Here is a 21,793-nt window from a genome sequence, read left to right as displayed (position 1 = left end):
GTCTTTATTCTTCTGTCTGGCCAAATTCTAGGAAAATATATTTAAACCTAGCCTGTTCAATATCATTGCAACTGAATGGACAGAAACAACAATGTTGATTGAGATAATCTGGATTCTTCAGAAGAGCCTGCAATAGCATATATAACCACCTGATTTATCTGACTAGAAACCCGATAGAGCCATTGAGGGTTGTCTCTGGATAAGGGAATTATAATTATTTTATGTGTCAAATAATTAGTAGCATATAATGGAACTTTTTTTTTTTTTTCAAAAGCATGACAGTGAAAAAAGATGCTTAATCTTTGGAAAAAGTTTTTCATCCATCTCATGATGGCACAATAAACACTGGCAATTTTCATAACCCTGTTTGATGCTATTTCTTACAATGACAGGGTTGAGTGGTTGAACTTGACAAATGCAACTCTACAGTTGGCGTAAATATAAAAACAATTGGTCTTTGCTGTTGAAAGGGTCCAGATGATTTTGCTTCCTGGGTGCCACAATTTTACTGCTTTAAGAATGTAATAGGACAATCAATTTATGGTAAGTGACATGTGAAAGCTATTTTTGTAAAACATAACCATAGCAAATGGAATTCAGCGTCCGAATTCACAAAAATCTTTTAATAAATATAGTTCGCAAGAAAGTGCAAAAAGTGCAATTCATAAAGAACATCTTAAGATGTCTTTTTGGGAATACAAAATATTCTTAATATTTGTTCTTGAGTCATAAAATATGAAGAAAAAGTAGTTAAGAAGAATTTAATTCTTTAGAATGTTTTATGAATCCGGCTCGAGTTTCTTTAAGATTATTAGTGGCCAAAACAGACATGGAGGCAGACGTTTTTTTTTAAAGTAATTCCAGACATGGACCATTTGTATTTCAGAACAGCCACATTCTTCAACAACATGAATTTGGGAGCCAACAGTATGATTTTGGCATGCACGAAATAATGACAAATAACAGCAATGCATCACTTTGGCTACATACTTTAAAGTCCTATGTGATGAATTGTGCAGTGTAGTACATCAATTCCTCATGTTCAACAATATGTTTGGACCTTGTAAACATTGAACTTGGCATAATCTTGGCATTATCTACACATTGAGCTGGTCAAGATGAAATGAAGTATCTACAACTGCTATCATTGTCATTATTAAAACAAATTATTACAGCAATATACAACTAATTTACAATGGACAGGGACACATGAATCGTATCAGTGTAAATCTGGCTTTGAGATGACTCAGTGACATCGAAAAACTATTAGATGCTGTTCCGTATAACAGTGCCTTTTGCACATGATGTAAAAGGAAGAAAGTCTAGTTTCTTCACAGAGCATCCCAGCTCCTCTATTACGGTCTTCACAGGTTCTGTCTATATTTAGAGTCTCTATCCACACACTTGACTATGGAAAACATCTGAGTTGCGTGTGTCAGCTGCCGATTTCAAAACGACTGGTTCCCTCACAGCGTGAGACGCTATTGGGTGCTCCCTGTGAGACATCATGATCATGGTCGTGCATTTGATGAAGAGAAGACAGATGTGTAAACTGAGCTGTTGGTTAGTCCTCAAAGAAAGCTCTGTGTGTGTTGGGAAGTCGCTGGTGGTTATAGTCTGGATCATCACTCAGTCTTTTCTTTATATCACTCTTCACCTGTAAAAGGTTTCAAAGTGTTTTTAATTCTCAGTCACATAGATTTTATTTCTAATGCCTACAGGTGGGGCAAAAAATATACTGTATATGTATTTCAAAGTATTGCAATATTTTAATAAAGTTTGTTAATAATAAAGTTTGTAGACACAAACTTTAATGATGGCTTGACAAAGTCTTGTCTGAAAGTTTAAACAAGTTTTACAAGTTTGAAGTTTATACAGACATTACCGTAAGACGACCACCAAGCTAATTAAACCATCACACAGACAGACAGATGTTGCTAGGCATTGCTAGCATGTAGCTAGGTAATGCTAGCATGTTTCTAGGCATTGCTAGCATGTTTTAGCATGTTGTTAGGAGTTTATAGCATGTTGCTAGCCACAGCTAGCATGTTTTAGATTTTAGCTAGACATTGCTAGCATGTTGTTAGACATTACTAGCATGCTTTAGCATCTAGCTAGGTGTTGCTAGCATGTTCTAGCATGTTATAGGCATTGCTAGCATGTTTTAACGTGTTCTTAGGAGTTTATAGCATGTTGCTAGCCACAGATAGCATGTTTTAGCTTTTATCTAGACATTGCTAGCATGTTGTTAGACATTACTAACACGCTTTAGCATCTAGATAGGTGTTGCTAGCAGTTGCTAGCATGTTTCTAGGCATTGCTAGCATGTTTTAGCATGTTGTTAGGAGTCTATAGCATGTTGCTAACCACAGCTAGCATGTTTTAGCTTTTAGCTAGACATTGCTAGCATGTTGTTAGATATTACTAGCATACTTTAGCATTTAGCTAGGCGTTGCTAGGCATTACTAGCATGTTTTTGCGTGTCGCACCAAAAAGTCAGCCACCAAAGATTTTCGCGCAAAAATGCCATTTTCGGTTTTCATACAAAAGGATTTTGAATTCGGCCAACAATTTTCATTTTGGTGCATCACAACCAAGAATCAACATTTTTACTTCAGTTCTTCACATAGTATTATTTGGTCCCATTTCATACTAGGTGTCATTATTTTTTAGGGTGAAAAAAAGATTGATAACCACTCAGAACAAGTGTGTGAGATGGCAGAATAAGTCAACACGCATTATTTCTTATGGACAAAAACAAAAAAGAGAAATACATAAGAATATAAGCCTATAACCTAAAGGCTGTTTAAAAAAAGGATTTTTCGTTTAAAGATATGCTATTTTGTCATTTTTTTTCTTTGATACTTATGTGCCTATGCTCTACGCTAATTCTATGGCTCTATGATGAAGTTAAGCAGGAAGATATCGACATAATATCGTATTGCCAGGTCCCTGTTGATTCCCACCCCTACCAATAATAATCTAAACCCCTTTCTTACCTGTTGTGTGTATGCCTCCTGTAGTTCTGGTGCCTCCAGCTCCCCCTGTAGGCTGTCTGGTGTTGTAACAGGCTGAACTCCAGCAACTCTGGCAGCTTGACTTACGGCATCAGAAAGAGAGAGGTGTGGACCCTCACCCTGTGTGGTCTATGAGAAAGAACGCACAGCAGAATGAACGTAATGGGAAAATATAACGCAAGCCATAAAATATCTGCTGAAGTATATGTAAAGGAAGGATATCCGATCAGAGCAATAAATAGATTTCCTGAATTATTTAGCATTATGGCACCTATATACGTCAGTGAACAATGCAAACCAATTTCAATGAGAGTGCATCACAAGGACATAGAGGAACAATTCAAGGGTTTGCGAAAGTGACGCTCTGTCACTGTGACCCCAAGTTGAGAGAATTGCAAGTTTTGCTGCAACATACTCTGAAAAAGAGGCATCCACTGACAAATGAGAATTTCGGAGAGTCGGGTCCAGTTATGCTTTTGGAAATTCTATTGCTTTCTGATTTCAACCCACCTCTCAAACCACATCTTATGCATTCCAATTCGTCAGACGATCCGTCACAGCTTTCTCTAGAGTCTTGGCGCCCTTAGTGATCTACAGAAATGTCCTTGCTTTGGGTGAATGCATGGTAAGCAAGTGTTGACATGCAAAAACCACCGACCTTTCTCCTCTTGGCTGGCATTCCATGCAGATAAGCATCAGACAGAGGCTGCTGTGCTTTCATCTTCCTCTGTGTCAGCATGTCATGTCTTATGATGGGTACCCACTCCTTATTAACACACATCAAAACAGTTTCATTGTTATTCTCTCAAAAGACAAAGTAAAACAGCTAACAGAAACAATGAGATTCTCACAGGTAGAACTGCGGCTACCCATGGCTCCACCTCTCCATTTGACGACGACGACTCTGTTGTTGCCAAGGCTACGGCTCCTCGTGTCTCCTCTAATAATGGCCTGCGTGGTGGTTCTTCACCATCAGCAATGTTTCCTGTGGATGCCTTGACTTCCTCCGCAGTGGTAGCAGGGGCAGGAGACAGACTCTCCTCCATCTGGAACACACAGTTTAATCACAAATTACTGTCATAGCAGAAAGCTTTTAGTGCGGATACAGAACCAGTTCTGTACAGGCCTTAAGGGACTGTCATTAAGCTAAGGCCAACAGTGACTTATGCATCCCGTATTCTATTCGGCCTTTGTATCCCATAATCTAACTCTGTTTCTCCCAGATGTAGCTGAAATTGAATCGAAGCACAAAAGCAACATTTCGAGCAAAATAATTTGTAACATTAGTTGAGTACCTGTATTAACCTGAGATGTGTGTAGTGCTGAAAGTGCTTTTCATCTGTGTCTCTGCATGTTGATAACAGATCCACTGAAAAAGTTCTGTGAAGTTCCCCTGCTTGTGTATGCATTCACTTATTCAAATGTTCTGGATGATTTTTAGATTATTTTAAACAAGCACGGCAAAGTTTAAAATCCTGTTTTAGCACAGCGGTTGACTGACAGGGGAGGGGTGGTGGATTAGCGTTTACACCTCAAATGCGATTTGGTCCTGTGTGTTTTTGATTACCTCTGTATGTGGTTTCAGTGATCCGATCACATTATTTTGGACCTCGTTTCCACCTGTATTTAGCGCTGACCAATTGTGATCAGATCACCCGAAACTAGGTGGAAATGGGGTCCATGATTCCATAGCCTTCTAACACCCTGTCTACACCCGGCGTGTCTGTTGACGCGACGCAATGGCTTGAGGCTGTCTACACTGGACACGTCAAGATGAATATTTTAAACCATTTATTTGTGTTGTTGGCAGTAGTAGCGCCAGCACATACAGTGCAAAATGGAACGGGACACCCATTTACTGTCTGCGCAACGTGTCGCAAAGGACGCTTCTGGTGTAAACAGCATCACTGATTATAATGGGTTCTATTGCTTTTGATGCAACCTGCCGCTCACGTCCGGTGTAGACAGGGTGTAAGTCTTAATCAGCTAATTCACAAATAAAAGTGAAAACAAAACTAGATTTAATTTCTAATGAAACTGTAAGTGATGCTTCCTTTGCAAAACTCACCGCCATGATGCTGGGGAGTTGTAGGTGGTTGCCAAGGCATTGCTACATCAGAATCAGAATGAGCTTTATTGCCAAGTATGCTTACACACACAAGGAATTTGTCATGGTGTCAGAAGCTTCCAGTGCAATACAATGCAACATACATACATGCAAACAAATACATTTAAACGTAAAAAATGTATATATAAAAAAAAAAAAAACGATATAACAAAAAATAAAGAGAAATATACAATAGCACAATAATGTTGTTGGAATGTTTTATATTCAAATATACAGTTATGTGCAGGTGATGTAATGTATTAAAGAGGAGGTAGGATATGTTAAAGAATATAAATGAAATATGGATATAAGTAGGAATGGATGGATTGAATATTGCACATGGTTGTATTGACCAAAGGAAAGCATTTGGTGGCAGTTTTAACTGTTCATGAGGTGGATGGCCTGAGGGAAGAAACTGTTCCTGTGCATGGCTGTTCTGGTGCTCAGTGCTCTGTAGCGCCGGTCAGAGGGCAACAGTTCAAAGAGAAGGTGTGCTGGGTGAATGGGTCAAGAGTGATTTTACCAACCCTTTTCATCACTCTGGATGTGTACAGTTCTAGCAGGGTGGGTAGGGGAGCGCCAATAATCCTCTCAGCAGTCCGAACCATACTTTGAAGTCTTCTGATGTCTGACTTGGTAGCTGAACCAAACCAGACAGTTATAGAAGTGCAGAGGACAGACTCGTTGACTGCTGAGTAGAACTGTATCAGCAGCGCCTGTGGCAGGTTGAACTTCCTCAGCTGGTAAAGGAAGTACAACATCTGCTGGTCCTTTTTCAAAATCAGTCAATGTGGGTCTCCCACTTCAAGTCCTGTTAGATGGTAGTGCCCACGAACCTGAATGACTCCACTGCTGCCAAGGTGCTGTTCAGAATGGTGATTGGGGTTAATGTTGGGGTGTTCCTCCTAAAGTCCACTATCATCTCTACTGTTTTAAACGTGTTCAGCGCCAGGTTGTTTTGAATGCACCAGACGGCCAGCTGTTCAACCTCCCTTCTGTATGCAGACTCATCATCATCTTGGATGAGGCTGATGACTGTAGTGTCATCTGCGAACTACAGGAGCTTTACAGAGGGGTCCTTGGCAGTGCCGTCACTGGGGAGAGCACACATCCCTAGGGGACACCAGTGCTGATTGTACTTGTGCTGGAGATGAATTTCCCCATTCTCACTAGCTGCTGCCTGTCTGTCAGAAAGCTGGTGATCCACTGACAGATAGAGATGGGAACAGAGAGCTGGGTTAATTTAGTCCATAGAAGAGTGGGATTGATGATGTTAAATGCCAAACTGAAGTCAACAAATAGTATCCTTGCATACCTCCCTGGTCTGTCTAGATGTTGATGTAATGCAGTCCCATATTGACTGCATCATCCACAACCCTGTTTGCTCTATGAGAAAATTGAAGGGGATCCAGAAAGGGTTCAGTGATGTCCTTCAGGTGGGCTAACACCAGTCTCTCAAATGACTTCATGACCACAGATGTCAGAGTGACAGGTCTGTAGTCATTAAGTCCTTTGATCTTGGGTTTCTTTGGGACGGGGATGATTGTGGAGCATCTGAAGCAGCAGGGAACTTCACACTGCTCCAGTGATCTGTTGAAGATCTGTCTGAAGATGGGGGCCAGCTGGTCAGCACAGGATTTTAGACAAGTGGGTGAAACACCATTTGGGCCCTGTGCTTTTCTTGTCTTCTGTTTCCAGAAGACCCGGCACAAAACATCTTCACAGATCTTAAGTGCATGTTGAGTAGCAGGAGAGGGGAGGAGGGTGGTGGCAGGAGGTGTAAATGTTTGTGTGCTGTGAAGGTCGGAGCAGGTGTGGGGTGTGAAACTAGGTTTTTCAATCTACAGTAAAACACATTCAGGTTGTTAGCCAGTTGTTGATTCCCTACAGTGCTGGGGGATGGTGTCTTGTAGTTGGTAAAGTTTTTCAGGCCTCTCCACACTGATGCAGGGTCGTTAGCTGAAAACTGTTTTTTCAGCTTTTCAGAATAGCTTCTTTTAGACACTTTAATCTCCTTTGTCAGTCTGTACTTGGCCTGATTGTACAAGATTTTATCCCCACTTCTGTAAACATCCACTTTGTCCTGACAAACTGTCTGAGTTTTGCTGTAAACCATGGTTTGTCATTGTTGTATGTTAAATAAGTCCTAGTAGGAATGCACAGAAACTGATATATGATGTCACAGTATCAGTGAACTCGTCCAGGTCTGTGGCTGCAGATTCAAAAACAATCAGTGCAGTCAAGGTTGCTAAGGTGTTCTGGGTTGCTATGAGGTGGTTTCTTACTGGCCCAAGACAAAAGAGCCTGGTTCATAGATATGACTTAGGTCATTCCTTTAAGTTTATGAGTTTTTTTTTTTTTTTAAAGTACGGCAGAAGAAAAACGTATGTTTGATCGATTAGAAAAGTTAGCACACCTCTCCTAAACAAGCTGCATGACTGAAGGTATAAATAAGGTGCAAAGCACAAACACTATAGAACAACACTGCAATGTATCGCTCTTAGGGTCAGGGAGTTTGTTCAAGTGTCTAAACCGAAGTCTGAGCAATTGTAATAATGATGCGATGCTTGCCTAGCAGCGTATGGAGTAGGTTAAGTGGCCATCTTTGGAAAACTTCAAGGCAGCTATTTTCTATGGGTGCAAGTGGCATACAAGTACAGTAAAATCTCAAAAACTGTTGGTCAAGAATATAATTAAAGAACATATTTCAAATCAGCAGAAAAATCTGACAACAATGGTATACATTGTGCTTCTTTAGCGCAGATCATGCTAAAATCCACTATTTGTCACGCTGGTCCAGCTAATGTGCACACACACAGTCTCGAGTTGAAAGGCGATGTCTGTATCTAAAAGGTGACTGGCTCTTTTACTTTGTAAGTTGGGACTTACTTTTCTACATCTGCCATATTGGGTGTTCCAATTTCTCCCATTCATTTTAATTCAAGTGGTCTGTCTTGGGCTAAACAGTCTTTGGTTAAATGCACAAGAGGATGAGGAGTGCTTAGGAAAAGTATGGTTCTTCTTAGAAAACCTGAACAAACTTGATGTTGAACAAATATTGAAAATACTGTATAACAATTGCAGACTGGTCCCTGTTAGGAGTCTATGGTTCTTAAACCTTCCAATAACAAAACCACTGATACCCCTTTTCTACCGACATGGTTCGAGGACTAGTTCCTGTGCCGGTGTAAATTCTTGAACCATTCCACACGTTTCTACTGCAGAAAAGGCAGTTCCGGGGCGGAAAAACTGTTTACGCTCCGACCCCAAAAGCTTGCTGGTCTTTAAGCAGGAACTGATTACATCAGGGGGTGGAGGGCAGACTAATGTGTAGTCACCAGGTAAAGTTTTCCAAACAATAACAGTTTGGCTAGCAGTCAGTCTGCAGCAAGGAGTACAAAAAAAAAAAACCTTCAGCAGTCGTCCACAGTGAAAACCAACACTCTACTAGCAATAGGGTCTTCTATGGAGATCCAAGATAAATGAGAGAGTTTGCAAAGGTTCGAAGAGATAGAGCTAGAACGCTGGCTTCAATCGGACGACTGACCAAATCATAAACTAATTTTAAAAAGCAGTACAGGGACCATAAGTGGGACCCAAGCAAAAGTGTCAGTGGACAGAGCAATAAAACCATTCACTACGATGTCTTGGGCTCTGCGCTCGGACACCTACCAACCAGCTAACTAACCGGGCATTGAATTCGGTGACAGTCACACCCGAGACATACACTGAATCACAGGTGTCCTCTGCAGCTTATCTCGGTAAGCCTTTACTTTTGCCAGCTTTGTTAGCTTTCCTTACACTCTTCTAGTCTTATTTTGTGCATTGTTTTTGTTCAGTACAGGGATTTTTAGCCAGCTACTCCTTTAACAGATAGACAAGGTCTTTCTAACTAAATGTGTTGTAAGTGATTTTATCTGTTCTGGAAATTCCACCAGACTAGCTGTTGAATTAGCTACGCCCAATCTTTCCAATACCCTCACTGCAAAGATACAGTACATGCACACAGACAGACACACTAGAGAAAGTCGTATTGAAGCAGATGGAGAGGGAAGGCTCCCCCTGAGCATTTTGCAGTCTGAACCTGGGCGTTTTGCAGGAGCAGGACACCATACTTGCACTTATACGAGCATACATGGGCTGCCCTGTAAACGTGCACAATGACTGACAGGCAGAAAGGCTTCTGATGAAAGGCTTTTACAGAGACAGGTGTGATATTTAAATGGCACCACAGATAAAAGAGACATTTTCTGCATGTCATTTCATAAAAAAAATCCCATAGAATAAACCGGTGGAATTCTCAATCAAGATGTAAACATAATATTATATGCTATGGCAAAATCCAAATATAACCATCTGCTACACCAATGTTAATAAACATTCCATTGTTACAGTTCATAGTGCTTAACAAGTTAAGCCACATTAATGAGTTCATAGAAAATAATGCAATTACGTTACCTGTCATCTTAGCATAGATGTCGTTGATATCTTAATGAGCAATGTATTAATGTTGGATTGCATTACTCTCTATGTTCATACATACAGTATATAGCCTCAAAAACAGGAGTAAAAGCTGTACATAAACACCGTGAGATGCCATGCTTGTTTGTGGGCAGATTAGTAAGTCATATAAGACTACCACATAGCAATGTAACCCATTAAGTCTGTTCGGTTCTTAAGTTAGAGGAAAAGAGAGCCTGTTTGCCATAGGCTCCAGATTCCCCCGGCCAAGAACCAGCCAAGCACAGGCTCCAACACGAGAACCAGCACCATTTCAGCGTAAAAGGGATATGTTACATTTCTTAGAAGTGAATTCCAAGATGTGTTCTAGAAGTCTTAGAAGAAATTAAATCGTAGAAGTCATTGATTTTATTGACTATTCAATTATTCCATTGAATCACAGCTCAGCTTAAAAAAGCAAGAGTGGGTAGGGCAGGTGGCATATAAACAAAACTGATTGACTTTCTGTTCAAACTCACCTCTACACTCTCTGACTGCTGGTCCGCTTGTGAGTCTGTTCTCTGAGAAGACACGCTCTGTAAATAAAAGAGATAATAGAAAGAGATTCACTTCATATTCATCCAATCTGTGGGTGTATCCTGTATGTGTTGACCTGGCTACTGGACCAGTCAATTAATTCAGCCACTAGTTGAAGCGTTGGATGTCTGGTGACAAATTGTGATCAAATGACCTCAGTTGTGCTTGTTCTGTATCATGGCAGCAGAAGGAAAATACTATGTATTTGTAGGGAAATATATATGCAATTATATGAAAGCGACATCTACAGTTAATTACATTATTTTTCTATTTTCTTAAAGAAAACAACAAAGTAATGAAATAATAAATATATTTTTGACAATATTTTAAACTGAACGTTTTATAGTTTTGTTTTGTTTTTTTGTGGTAGAGCCAATAGAAATGTTGGCAGGGCAAGTAAATTTGAACTACTGGCCAGACTGGCCATCCTTCTGTCTAGTAACTTAAAGAGCGGGCGATTCTGAGTGTTAAAAAAAAAAACCTTTCTAAACAAAAATAACCTTGCAATGCTGTGCCAATAAAGCTGACTTGAACTGAATGTGAGTGAAGGACCTGCTGTGTGTAGATGACATAATGCTGGATCTGATCTTCAGTAACTGGGTTGTGCTCCAGAATCACATGCAGCCTCATGGACATCATACTGGTCAACCAGTTCACCAGACTGGGATTCACTTCTGTTGACATCCTCCTCTGTGTGAAAAACAACAAATGAGGAAAGTCAAAAGATACACATTCAATAGAAGCCAAAATAATCTTATGACGGAAAGAGTCAGTGGATCTTACAATACTGTGGTTGATGATGGTGATTAGAGACCTTTGCTCTCCTCTCAAGCAGTAAAGATTAAGGGCCAGACACTCAAACAGCCCCTGAGTGCACAGATACAGCAGACGCTGTCCAAATGTGTTATCTGGAAAGATCAGTAATATCTTATCATCAGAAAGATGGTCAAACTCTGAATAGTGTCTGTAGGGTCTGTAGTGGTTTTTGCGACTGTGCTCGTGTAGATAGTACAGTGGTCACCTGTGCAGAACATAATGTGTGTGGCCATGCATGTTAACTGCTGTCTCAGGAAGGACATGTTGGTTTGGATGATGTTCACTCCCTCTCGAACAGTCACTGTGGACTGGGATGAACACAGCACAGAGATCAGTAAAACAATTGTCTGTTGTGAGTCTAATGAACAAGGAGTACAGTGTAAATGTGTAAGAAGAACAGATCAAGTACAGACTTACAAAATTCTCTGCAATATACTCTTCCAGTCCATTGATCAGATCATCAGCAGCTCTCTAGTGGAGACAATTGTCAGACAAAAAGTCAGCCTTTTCAAAATACAATCAATGGAAGTTTTTATATATATATATATATATATATATATATATATATATATATATATATATATATATATATATATAATCTGACAATCACGAAAATATGACCCTCAGTGGTGTGTGCAGAATTGTTGTATCAAAGCTTGATTTGTCTATGCAGATCAGTTGTTTTAAGCAGGCCATTTCAAAGAATTGGCTCCAAACACAGACTGAATGATTTGTTGGCGTTATCACTAAAAAATTTTTACTGAACTCTTTGTGGAAGTCTGTTTTTACTTTCTTGCTTTAAACATATTGAATATACTTTGCAACAATAGCTGTTTGGTCAAAATTATGGTTCCTCTGAAAAAGAAAATCCTTTATGTAAAGCCATTTCAGAGCAAATAAATAAATAAATATGATTAACATATTTTGTTAATCAAAAATGGTAAGAACATTAGGAGCAGCTGAACACAACCTTTGAATATTTAATAGCACATACGATCCTAATGACTTCCTTCATATCAGGGGAACTAATGTAGTAGAGAAGGCCACATGTGACTGCAGTGACAGCTCTCACAGTTATGTTGGGGTCGGTGGGTTCTCGGTATTGCAGATAGTGGTCCGTGAAGAAGGCTGTGAGCTGAGGCTGGATGCGGCTCAGAGGCTGAGGATTACCATGCAGCAGCACCACCATGTCCACAATGGAGAAACTCTGACACACCAGAGAAAGAAGATCTCCAAAGAAACCTACCAGTCAGGTACAGGGAGTCATTTCAAACCAGTGAAAAAAACTCATCTTAATAGAGCACCATAGCAGGGTTCCAGAAGTAAACATCACATCTTTTTTTTTTTTCAATCAGTAATTTATTTTTTAACAATATCTTATATCTTCTAAGACAGTCCTAACATGAGCTCTGAGATTGTTACATGCTTCTTTAATACACAGAAGTGTGATATCAACGTAATTTTTAAAACTTAAAATTTAATTGCCAAGTATCCTGGTGAAGAACCACGTCACCCATAATACTAAAGAGATATCCACCAATTACAGAATTAGCTACGACCATGCGAATCCATTTAATCCATGTCTTCTGAAGCGATGCATTGCAGTCTCTAGGCACGATCATGACTTCAAGCTGGATAACACATCCTAGTGCTTTATGCATGCGCAGAGCACTGGATGGCGCTAGGAATTGTAATCGAGCTTGAAATCATGATCACCAAGGAAACTGCTGACGTCAAGATTTACAGTGAAAAAGGAGTTATATTGTGGTATGCTCTAGACTCATCCAAAACCTATTGGATCACTTCAGAAGACATAGATTAAACCACTGGAGTCGTTTGGATTACTTTTATGCGAATTTATGTGCTTTTTGGAGCTTCAACGTTTTGGTCACCATTCACTTGCATTGTATGGACCTACAGAGCTGAGGTATTCTTCTAAAAATCTTTGTGTTTTGCAGAAGAAAGTCATTCATTTCTTGGATGGCATGAGGGTGAGTAAATGATGAGAGAATTTTCCTTTTTTGTTTTAACTATTCCTTTAAAATATATTGTTTTATATTTATAACCAATTACCTTAAAACAATAGTTTTACATACAGTCGTTTTGATTTATATACCATTCACAATGCTTCATGGGAGTAGTAGTACATTCGTGCATCACAGAACTGGAGTATGCAGTCTTGTACCATTTTTTTTTTTTTTTCAAATCAAAGTTTGTAATGTTGTGTGATTCACTTCGGAGCTGGTTGGCTTGGTTCAAGGCAGAGACTATTTAGCAGGGACGGGTCACTTCTATTTAAATGAATGGGAGAAATTGGAATGCACAACCAAGAAGCTGTAAGCACCCAACAGTCAACGGATGTAGAAAGGAAGTCCCGCCTTACAGGTAAAAGAGCCAGTCACCTTTCAGATAGTAGCATAATAGTTTGTTGATTGGCTCCAGTAGGTGGAGGGGCAGGAGCCTGTCCCTGACTCTGTTGCTCTGATTGGCTGCTGGGCTGAGAGGGCTGGGCCTGTCTGTCATTTGAGGTCATAGTGCCAGTGCTGCCAAGGTTCACCTAGATGAAGTATTCTGTCAGGCTGATTGTTTAAAAGCGATTTTTTTAATTCTTCTGAACGCAAGCTTACCAGAATTGGAATTTGAGGCAGTCCACTCTGCAGTACAACAGGGGAGGTGTAGTGAGATATTGACCGAACCACGTGTAAATAGTGGGGAGGTTGAGTAAATAAATTGCAGCGAAAGTCACTCAGAGCCACTAAGATGTTGCCAAGGAGATGGAGTGATTCTCCGATCAAATTTAGAGTGCACTGATCTTCCTCTCGTTCTTGTGTCTGTCACGGAAAGAATAACAAATTTACAGCTAATAAAAGCAGCCATATTTACAATGCACATTAAAAATATATGATATTGTGTAATGTTAGAGAATTGTGTTCATACATTGTTATTGTAATCAGCAGAACTGGCAGCTCCAAAGATTGAGTGAGTCCTCTCCATGAAAGGACGGAGTCTCTCCTCCACCCTCCGCACCTCTGAAAGAACTTCCACTAGTTCCAATGGGCTCGGGTTACTGGAGGAGGAAACAGTGAAAGAGGCGTTGTTTGATGTTCAGAGACAAATGACTTAGAGGTTTAAATATGAACTTGAATATGTAAATCTCTAACTTTGGTCCAGAGTGAGTTGGTCCCTCTGTCTGTGACGTGGAGGATGAAGAGGAAGGTGGTTCTGTTGCTTGTTGAGATGATACTTCACTTGACTGACCCTGAAACAAATTATTTAATTATCTGTAAGTGAAAATACGCCTAGGATCTAAATATTTCAACGTCTTTTTTCTACTGGTATATATCACATTAGCACACTTAAAAATCAAAAATAAAAAAATAATTGTACTGTTTTTGTTGCTTTTGTTGGATGTCAAGGTCAGAAAGACAAACCTCAAGTCTGTGGATTAAAGCCTGATTCTCTCGCAGTAAGTTTTCTGCCAACTGGAGCCTCATCCTGGGCTCGCTCTGCATCGATTGGTCCACATTGATGTGGACATCCACTGAGCCACTGCTCTGTGAGAGTGGAAATAAATTATTCTAGATGAGATTTTATTTAATTTCAAACAATGGGCTATGTCTATGACTAGACAAAGCACCAAAGAGAAATACATTCTGAGTGTTCCATTACAGTGCTTTTTAACTAAATCTACAGTGGCAGAATTGATATACTGTAGGGATAAGAATCGTAAGGAATTTAATGATTCCGGTTCCGATTCAATTAACGTTTTTTCTTTTTTTATTTTTTTTTTTGTACTTTTGAGGATTTTTTTTCCAGAAATAAGAAATAAAATTCTTCTTGCATTTATTGCCTTTTTAAGTTTTGATTCACTAAAAAGAACCGGCTCATAAGAGTCATTTGTTAAGGAATCGGACTACACTGATTGGGCTGCATGTTTTGGATTCTCTAAAAAGAACTGGCTCAGAGGAGTCATTTGTTAAGGAATCACACTACACTGGTTGTGCTGTATGTTTTGGATTCTCTAAAAAGAGCCAGCTCATAAGAGTCGGAATCGGGAGTACACTGGTCGGGCTGTAAGTTTAAATTCACAAAAAAAAATAAAAATGCCTCATATGAGTCATTCGTTCAGGAATCAGACTACACTGTTCACACTGTGTGCTTTGCGCTGTAGAATCAGTAGCGGTGCTTCGGAAAACACTGTCAGAGTGTTTTATAGCAGTTATACATCCATAATGGCGGAAGAATGCATTAAATGGATTTGGTTCTGGTATTTTTTTATTATAACTGTTTCTGAATAAGAACCAGTTCTCGGTTTCCCACCTTAATTAAATATGTTAAAAGTTGGGGCTAGAAGGATGTAGGGTGGTTTGTAATACGTGCATGACTCACTCCTGTGCTGGTGCTCAATCTGACATTCTGCCCCATTTCTCGAACACCAGCAAGCATCTGCTGCACTGACATCTAGGAGGAGGTATAGACAGAATGCTTTTAATAACAAAACCCATGCACATATTTTTGACAGTGCAATCTGATGTTGTCACATATCGCATGCACACAAACACACACTTTATCTCTTGACCTGAGGAAAGCACTGTAAACCTGTATCTTCTGTTGATCCATGATGTTCACTGGTAAATTAAAAGTTCCCAGCATGACGTAGTTGTTGGAATTACGGTTGTGGGAAGCTCCTGAAAAGGTGGAGGATTGAGAGGAGGTGGATCCCCCATCCGCTGCACCTGAGGAGCTGGAAACACTGCCTCTTGCACACCCAGACTGACTGCTCTGACGAGGCTCCACAAGATGAATGGCTTTTTCTTCAACATCTGAAAAAAAAAAAAAAAAAGACCAAGATACAAACATGCTCTATCAAACCTTGGGAAATTATCTTTCATATAATTTGAATAAAAACCCTTTAGCCTATTTTTATGACTGATCTACATATGTGTTTTCACTTTTTGACAAAATGGACAAGAAAAGGACATACTGCATTATGATTACAGTACAGTTAAGAAAACAAATTCAGTATGACACCACAAGTGGCTATAAATATGCATAATATTTATAATTGCAATAGATAAATAGATAATTGCAATGCTATTATAATAAAGTAAGTGCTTAAAGGGTTAGTTCAACCAGAAATGAAAATTCTGTCATGATTTACTCACCCTCATGCCATCCCAGATGTGTATGACTTTCTTTCTTCTGCTGAACACAAATTAAGATTTTTAGAAGAATATTTCAGCTCTGTATGTCCATACAATGCAAGTAAATGAGTGCCAAAATGTTGAAGCTCCAAAATCCACATAAGGACATCATAAAATTACTCCAGAGTCCAGACGACTCTGGTGGTTAATTCCATATATTCTGTAGTGGTATGTTAGGTGTGGGTGAGAAACAGATCAATATTTAAGTCCTTTTTCCTTCACTTTCACTTTCTCCTTCTGTTTTTGTTGATTCCCATTCTTCGTGCATATCGCCCCCTACTGGGCAAGGGGTAACATTTATGACAAAAAATGACTTCAATATTGATCTGTTTCTCATCCACACCTATCACATCGTGTCTGAAGACATGGAATTAACCACTGGAGTCATTTGGATTACTTTTATGCTGCCTTTATGTGGATTTTGTAGCTTCAAAATTTTTGGCACCCATTCACTTGCATTGTATGGACCTACAGAGCAGAAATATTCTTCTAAAAGTATTTGTTTGTGTTCAGCAGAAGAAAGAAAGTCATACACATCTGGGATGCCAGGAGGATGAGTACATCATGAGAGAATTTTCAGTTTTGGGTGAACTATCCCTTTAAGAGTTTAAGGGGGTCATGACATGCCTTTTTTATTTTAAGGTTTCTTGAGGTCCACTTATAATATTAATAAAGTTTTTTTAGTAAAGCAGTCATACATTTGTAAAACATGATCATTTTCCTCACTCATTCTGACCCTCTGTCAGAAATGCTCAGTTTTGGAGCTGTTTCTCCTTTAAGACTTGACAGTAAACGCCCACTGTTATGATTGGCTCTCTGCTCTCGACTGACCTGCTCTCTACTTGCCATCTCACTTCTCACTGCTACTGGGTGGGGCTACGGAGGTGATAAGGTAAAGTAGGCATTGATATGTTGTTGTGGAGGCAGTCAGATGCAAATGTCTTCCACAGTGACATCACAATGTGGAGGAAGTAGAGAACGAGTCGTTTTGGCAGCTTGGTTTCAACAAATGCTCTTTTTGCAGTGAGGAGGAAGTTTTGAGTTCTGAAACTTACAGTACGTTTTTATAGTACAATCACCTCTTATATGTCAAAAGATCGAGGAAAATTTTATTCCTCATGTCACGACTTCTTTAAGTGGAGTGGTGGTGGCGTAGTGGACTAAAGCACTGAACTGATAAGCAAAAGGTTGTTGGTTCAATCCCCACAGCCACCACCATTGTGTCCTTGAGCAAGGCACTTAACTCCAGGTTGCTCCAGGGGGATTTTCCCTGTAATAAGGGCACTGTATGTCACTTTGGATAAAAGTGTCTGCCAAATGCATAAATGTAAGTGGATTGTCTGATACCTTCAGGCTCTCTATTCTTGTCTTATGGTAGGTACACATTAGGGGAGGGCAATATGACGATGTAATCGGATATCAACAATGTCTTACTAAGATCCCGACAGCGATTGCGAACAGATGATTATCGGGAAATGGCAAAACCGTGGATCTGGGAAGTCGCCAAATATATTAAACATTGGCCAGATTGTGAAACTAGCAACCGTAAAATACGACGAGACTGGATCGAGTTCACAAGCTCCTCGTCCAAATGTATTTCATGTGTGGGTAATTTTGCTCATCTACTCGCAACAGGCGGATGACCTGTAAGACATCTCGGAGTGACACATGACAAGAAATGCAGTTAGTCACAAAGACACGTGCTTGAAGAAACACACTTTATTCATATTTTTAAGAACAGACAACAGAAAAGCCGTCAATGCTTGTGTCTGATTCACTGTTTTTTCAGAGGTGTGCAGCACGAGCTTGTCTCATGGAACAAGCACATGTAAGGAAGTTTTCACTCTTTTTTCTCTGTTTCTTCATCTGAAAACTGTTTGCAAGAATAATGTCATCTGTGAGAATGCTGCAAGTTATCTCCGAACATCTCGGGAGGTGCTGTGAGTTTAGTTCGCTTTATTTCCACACGGGTAACATGCATTGTGAACGCAACTCAGCAGGTTCAGTAATATATATCTTTGTATTAAATAAACAAAGACGAAAGTGATTCAATCATAAAGTAATACAAGATACGTTCACCTTGAACCTAAAATTTAGTATTATTTTCTTTTCTTTAGGCAGCATAAACTGTATTACCAAAACGCAATACAAACACAAATTCAATAAGAACACACATTTGGCAGCATTATTTTGGGAACACAAGGGAATTTATTAGGCTTATTTATTGTTATTATTATTGTCTTTACATTTATAACTGTCTTTAGTTCTTAATCTGTAGGCTATTAGTAGTTTTCCACCTGTTGTCATTGATGGATGCTTGCTTGATGGCAAATGTAGCTGAGACGGTAAATGTTTGGATTTGGGGAGGTGATTAAATACGATTTTTTTTTTATCACTTCGTTATTTTATTGCTTTTTTGTTTAGTTTAAAGTGCAATCTGAATTTAGAAATGTCTTTTTTGAAATGTTTTTCGTGTTTCAATAAATGTATTAAATTTTTAAACCAAAATCAATAAAGCAAAAAAATTCACCGACCCTTGGCAGGGGGGTTGACGATGTAAGGGGATATTGCGATATTTTTTAAGGCAATTATCGCAAAAATATTTTTTTACATATCGCCCAGCCCTAGTACACATTCACCAGATACAAACAGAAAATGACAGAACGTGTTATAATAACTGTATTCTGCGAGTGTCCTCTCGTCCTGCAGCACTTTACCCTGGTAGATCAACCTCTGCTTATCCACTGGGATTTCAACAGCAAAAGTGATGTGCTCTTTAAACTGCTTCACTGTCCACTGAGAGAAAAAGAATGGTAGTCTTCATTTGAAGTTCTGACATCATGTTAATGTAGTTGTTTCATCTACATAAAAAGTGTTATTTCCAGCGTTTCAATATAGTCTCTGAGCATAAACTCACAAATTCCTCTCATTGTGATTGCATACATGACTGATCATACACATGCACACACCTCTCCCCTGACAGTGAACGTCCTGCTCTGGGAATCCAGGGTTTTCACTGTCACTGCTATGGTTCCTGGCTCCTCCATCATCACCTTGTGGCTCAAAAATATCTTATAAAGGACGAGAGGATTAAGAGTGGCAGAAGTAGTAAGGGTAGTATGGCATTCCGAACTCAGAATGTATCTACTGTTGATTACAGGGACTAATGTTACTAAACATCTGCAATCTACACTGCTAGCGAGGATATTTGAACGCTCCTACTGTAACCAACAAAGCTGTCAACTAATTAGAAACTGCACACAGCTTCGTTGTTTATAATTAAAGCGCTCTGCTTTTGTTGCCATAGCAACGTCGCGCGCTAGCAAATGTGGGCAAAGTAACCGTCACCATCGTTTCACCTATATTATAAAGACAAGCATAATTCCAGTGTACAACATTTTAATACATCGCATGAACCATATAAATTAATATTTGATATTAGTTATACGTCACTGCTGCTATTTAAAGCAATACCGCTGCTGTTAGCTGGGGTCCGGCTGCTAATTGTAGCATAAACATATAATAAATAGAATAACTGCAGAACTTATTTCGGCTCGAAACGTTTGAAAGGGTTAAATCCCTTACTTTTATCTTATTTCTGTGGTAAATCGAGGATTTGGAGGTATTAAGTGTAACATTTTTTCTTGTAGAACAGCTATAGCTAATCCCAAACAGTTCTGACAGGAAGTGACGTCAAAGTCACGTCACGAGATGCGATTTCAAAATAATTTCAAAATATTGTCACAAATTCGAATAAAAAAGTACTGATTGATTGATTTAGAACTAAAGATATCACACAATGTGGTTTGTGTTTTCTCATTTAATTTATGATGACTTCAAACTATAAAACTGTATTTCCTTACATCAGTTTAAATAAACAAATTAATTCAGTGCAACACAACATCAACCCCACAAACAAATAAATATTGCCTCATCACTTTCTACTTTTTATTGAATGGAAAATGAGTTACGGTGAACATCATATACAAGGGCAGAGCTGGTGTAGATTTGCACCTAGTGTACCTACACTCACTTTCATTTATGGAAATCACTACGTAGTGCTGTTATAAACCCAGCATGACATATATGCAATGTGTCTATATATAGTGGAATTTAATTCGCTTTTTCATCAGCTATGAGACACATACACCAGGCTGAAGTATGTAGACTTCAGGTGTGTAGAGCAAAAGGACAACTCTAAAAACAAATGACCAAAACATTGGTTTGTAATGAGTGAGATGTGACAGACAGGATGAGTCCAATGATGCAGAGCTATTTTAAGCCTTGAGTGTATCAATTTGTTGAGAAATTGCATGTGAATGTGTGTGTCCCTGAAGGAAGGTCTACATTTATACAATTCCCCCATCATCACACTACATCATGTGCTAGCTACAGCCCTGCAACCATGACAACAGCATTTATCATGACATCACCTCCCCAGTGTGACTCATACTGTGCAGGTCTGCATAAAAAGTTAAACATTTGCGTGAATGTGTGTGTCAGAGACAGAGAAAGAGAAATTGATGACAGTGTAAGAGTACATTTACCTATTTAGTAAGAATGAAAAAACCACACACACACACACACACAGTCTGTGACGATTCAGTAGACATCCACATATTTAATTCTCTATGTAACAAAAATAATTACTCGTCTTTGTTCAAGGAGCTTAACCATATTGAAATAATGAACAGAAACTAGACAGAAATGGACTGCGCATACACAAAGCATTGTATTGCACAATTGGACACAATTACTCCCTTTTCAGTATTGTGCTGAGGGGGGCATAATCAGAAATGTTATGCATATGATAATAATGAGGTCTTGCATTTTTCAACCTGTAATGTCAATGTAAATCTGATCAAAATGGATTTTTAATGAACTGCTTACAAATGTAGGTCCTTGTTGCATCTGAATGTTCCAATATTATGTTAATAAAATAAAATCTTTGGCACAGAAAATCTGATATTGGACCTTAGCTGTGGCATGTCTTATTTAGTGGCATGTGTCTTATTTTATTGTGTCTTATTTTATTGGCAAATCACAGTATTGCACAACAAGGTCCTATTTGTACTTCCCATAATCATTACCCATGACCATTACTGAGTTTATGTAATCTGATCTGGGATCATTAGATAGTTAAAAGGGGCAATGTGAAAGATAATAGGCCACACATTGAGTAACGGTGGAGCAGTTCTAAATTCTTTATATTCGGAGACTTCAAATGATCCCCTAGTATGGCAAGCTGAATTAACTTTTAATCATTCGAAGGATTTTAATTGTTGATATCAACAAGACAATTTTTCACTATTTAAATTGCCAATTCTTTGTATCAGTAATGGATTTTCTACTAGTGGAAATGCAGATACTTGATATCAGTAATTATATTTGCACTAGTGAAAATTAAAATTCTTAACATTTTAATAATGACGTCATCACTCGTATGATACATATTCTAGATATCAAAAATTTAATTTTTACTAGTAAAAACTGTAATTCTTGATATCTGTAACTGCATTTTCACATGTAAAATGTAACAATGATCAGAGATACTATTGCAAGCCGAACTAACTTTTAATCGTGCAGGACATGAATTGTTGATATCAACAATT

The 21,793-nt window shown here is 38.9% G+C and overlaps 1 protein-coding gene across 1 annotated transcript; it reads right to left on the bottom strand.

The window, feature by feature from the left end:
* Positions 1-124: 124 nt before the first annotated feature.
* Positions 125-19,863, bottom strand: LOC127421036 (large proline-rich protein BAG6-like). The gene is made up of 20 exons (XM_051663749.1): positions 19,151-19,863; positions 18,860-18,977; positions 15,577-15,800; positions 15,367-15,438; positions 14,409-14,531; positions 14,139-14,236; positions 13,915-14,044; positions 13,605-13,808; positions 13,380-13,534; positions 12,491-12,498; positions 12,050-12,219; positions 11,395-11,448; positions 11,183-11,285; positions 10,945-11,069; positions 10,714-10,851; positions 10,104-10,160; positions 3,869-4,063; positions 3,676-3,783; positions 3,000-3,146; positions 125-1,657 (listed from the first exon to the last, which is right to left on the bottom strand). Exons 1-20 carry the CDS (start codon positions 19,229-19,231, stop codon positions 1,565-1,567), a joined length of 2,403 nt encoding a protein of 800 aa, XP_051519709.1. The 5' UTR covers positions 19,232-19,863; the 3' UTR covers positions 125-1,564.
* Positions 19,864-21,793: the final 1,930 nt, after the last annotated feature.

This window comes from Myxocyprinus asiaticus, chromosome 30, assembly GCF_019703515.2.
Source record: "Myxocyprinus asiaticus isolate MX2 ecotype Aquarium Trade chromosome 30, UBuf_Myxa_2, whole genome shotgun sequence".
NCBI classification, from domain to species: domain Eukaryota; kingdom Metazoa; phylum Chordata; class Actinopteri; order Cypriniformes; family Catostomidae; genus Myxocyprinus; species Myxocyprinus asiaticus.
This window is presented reverse-complemented; position numbering and strand designations above follow the sequence as displayed.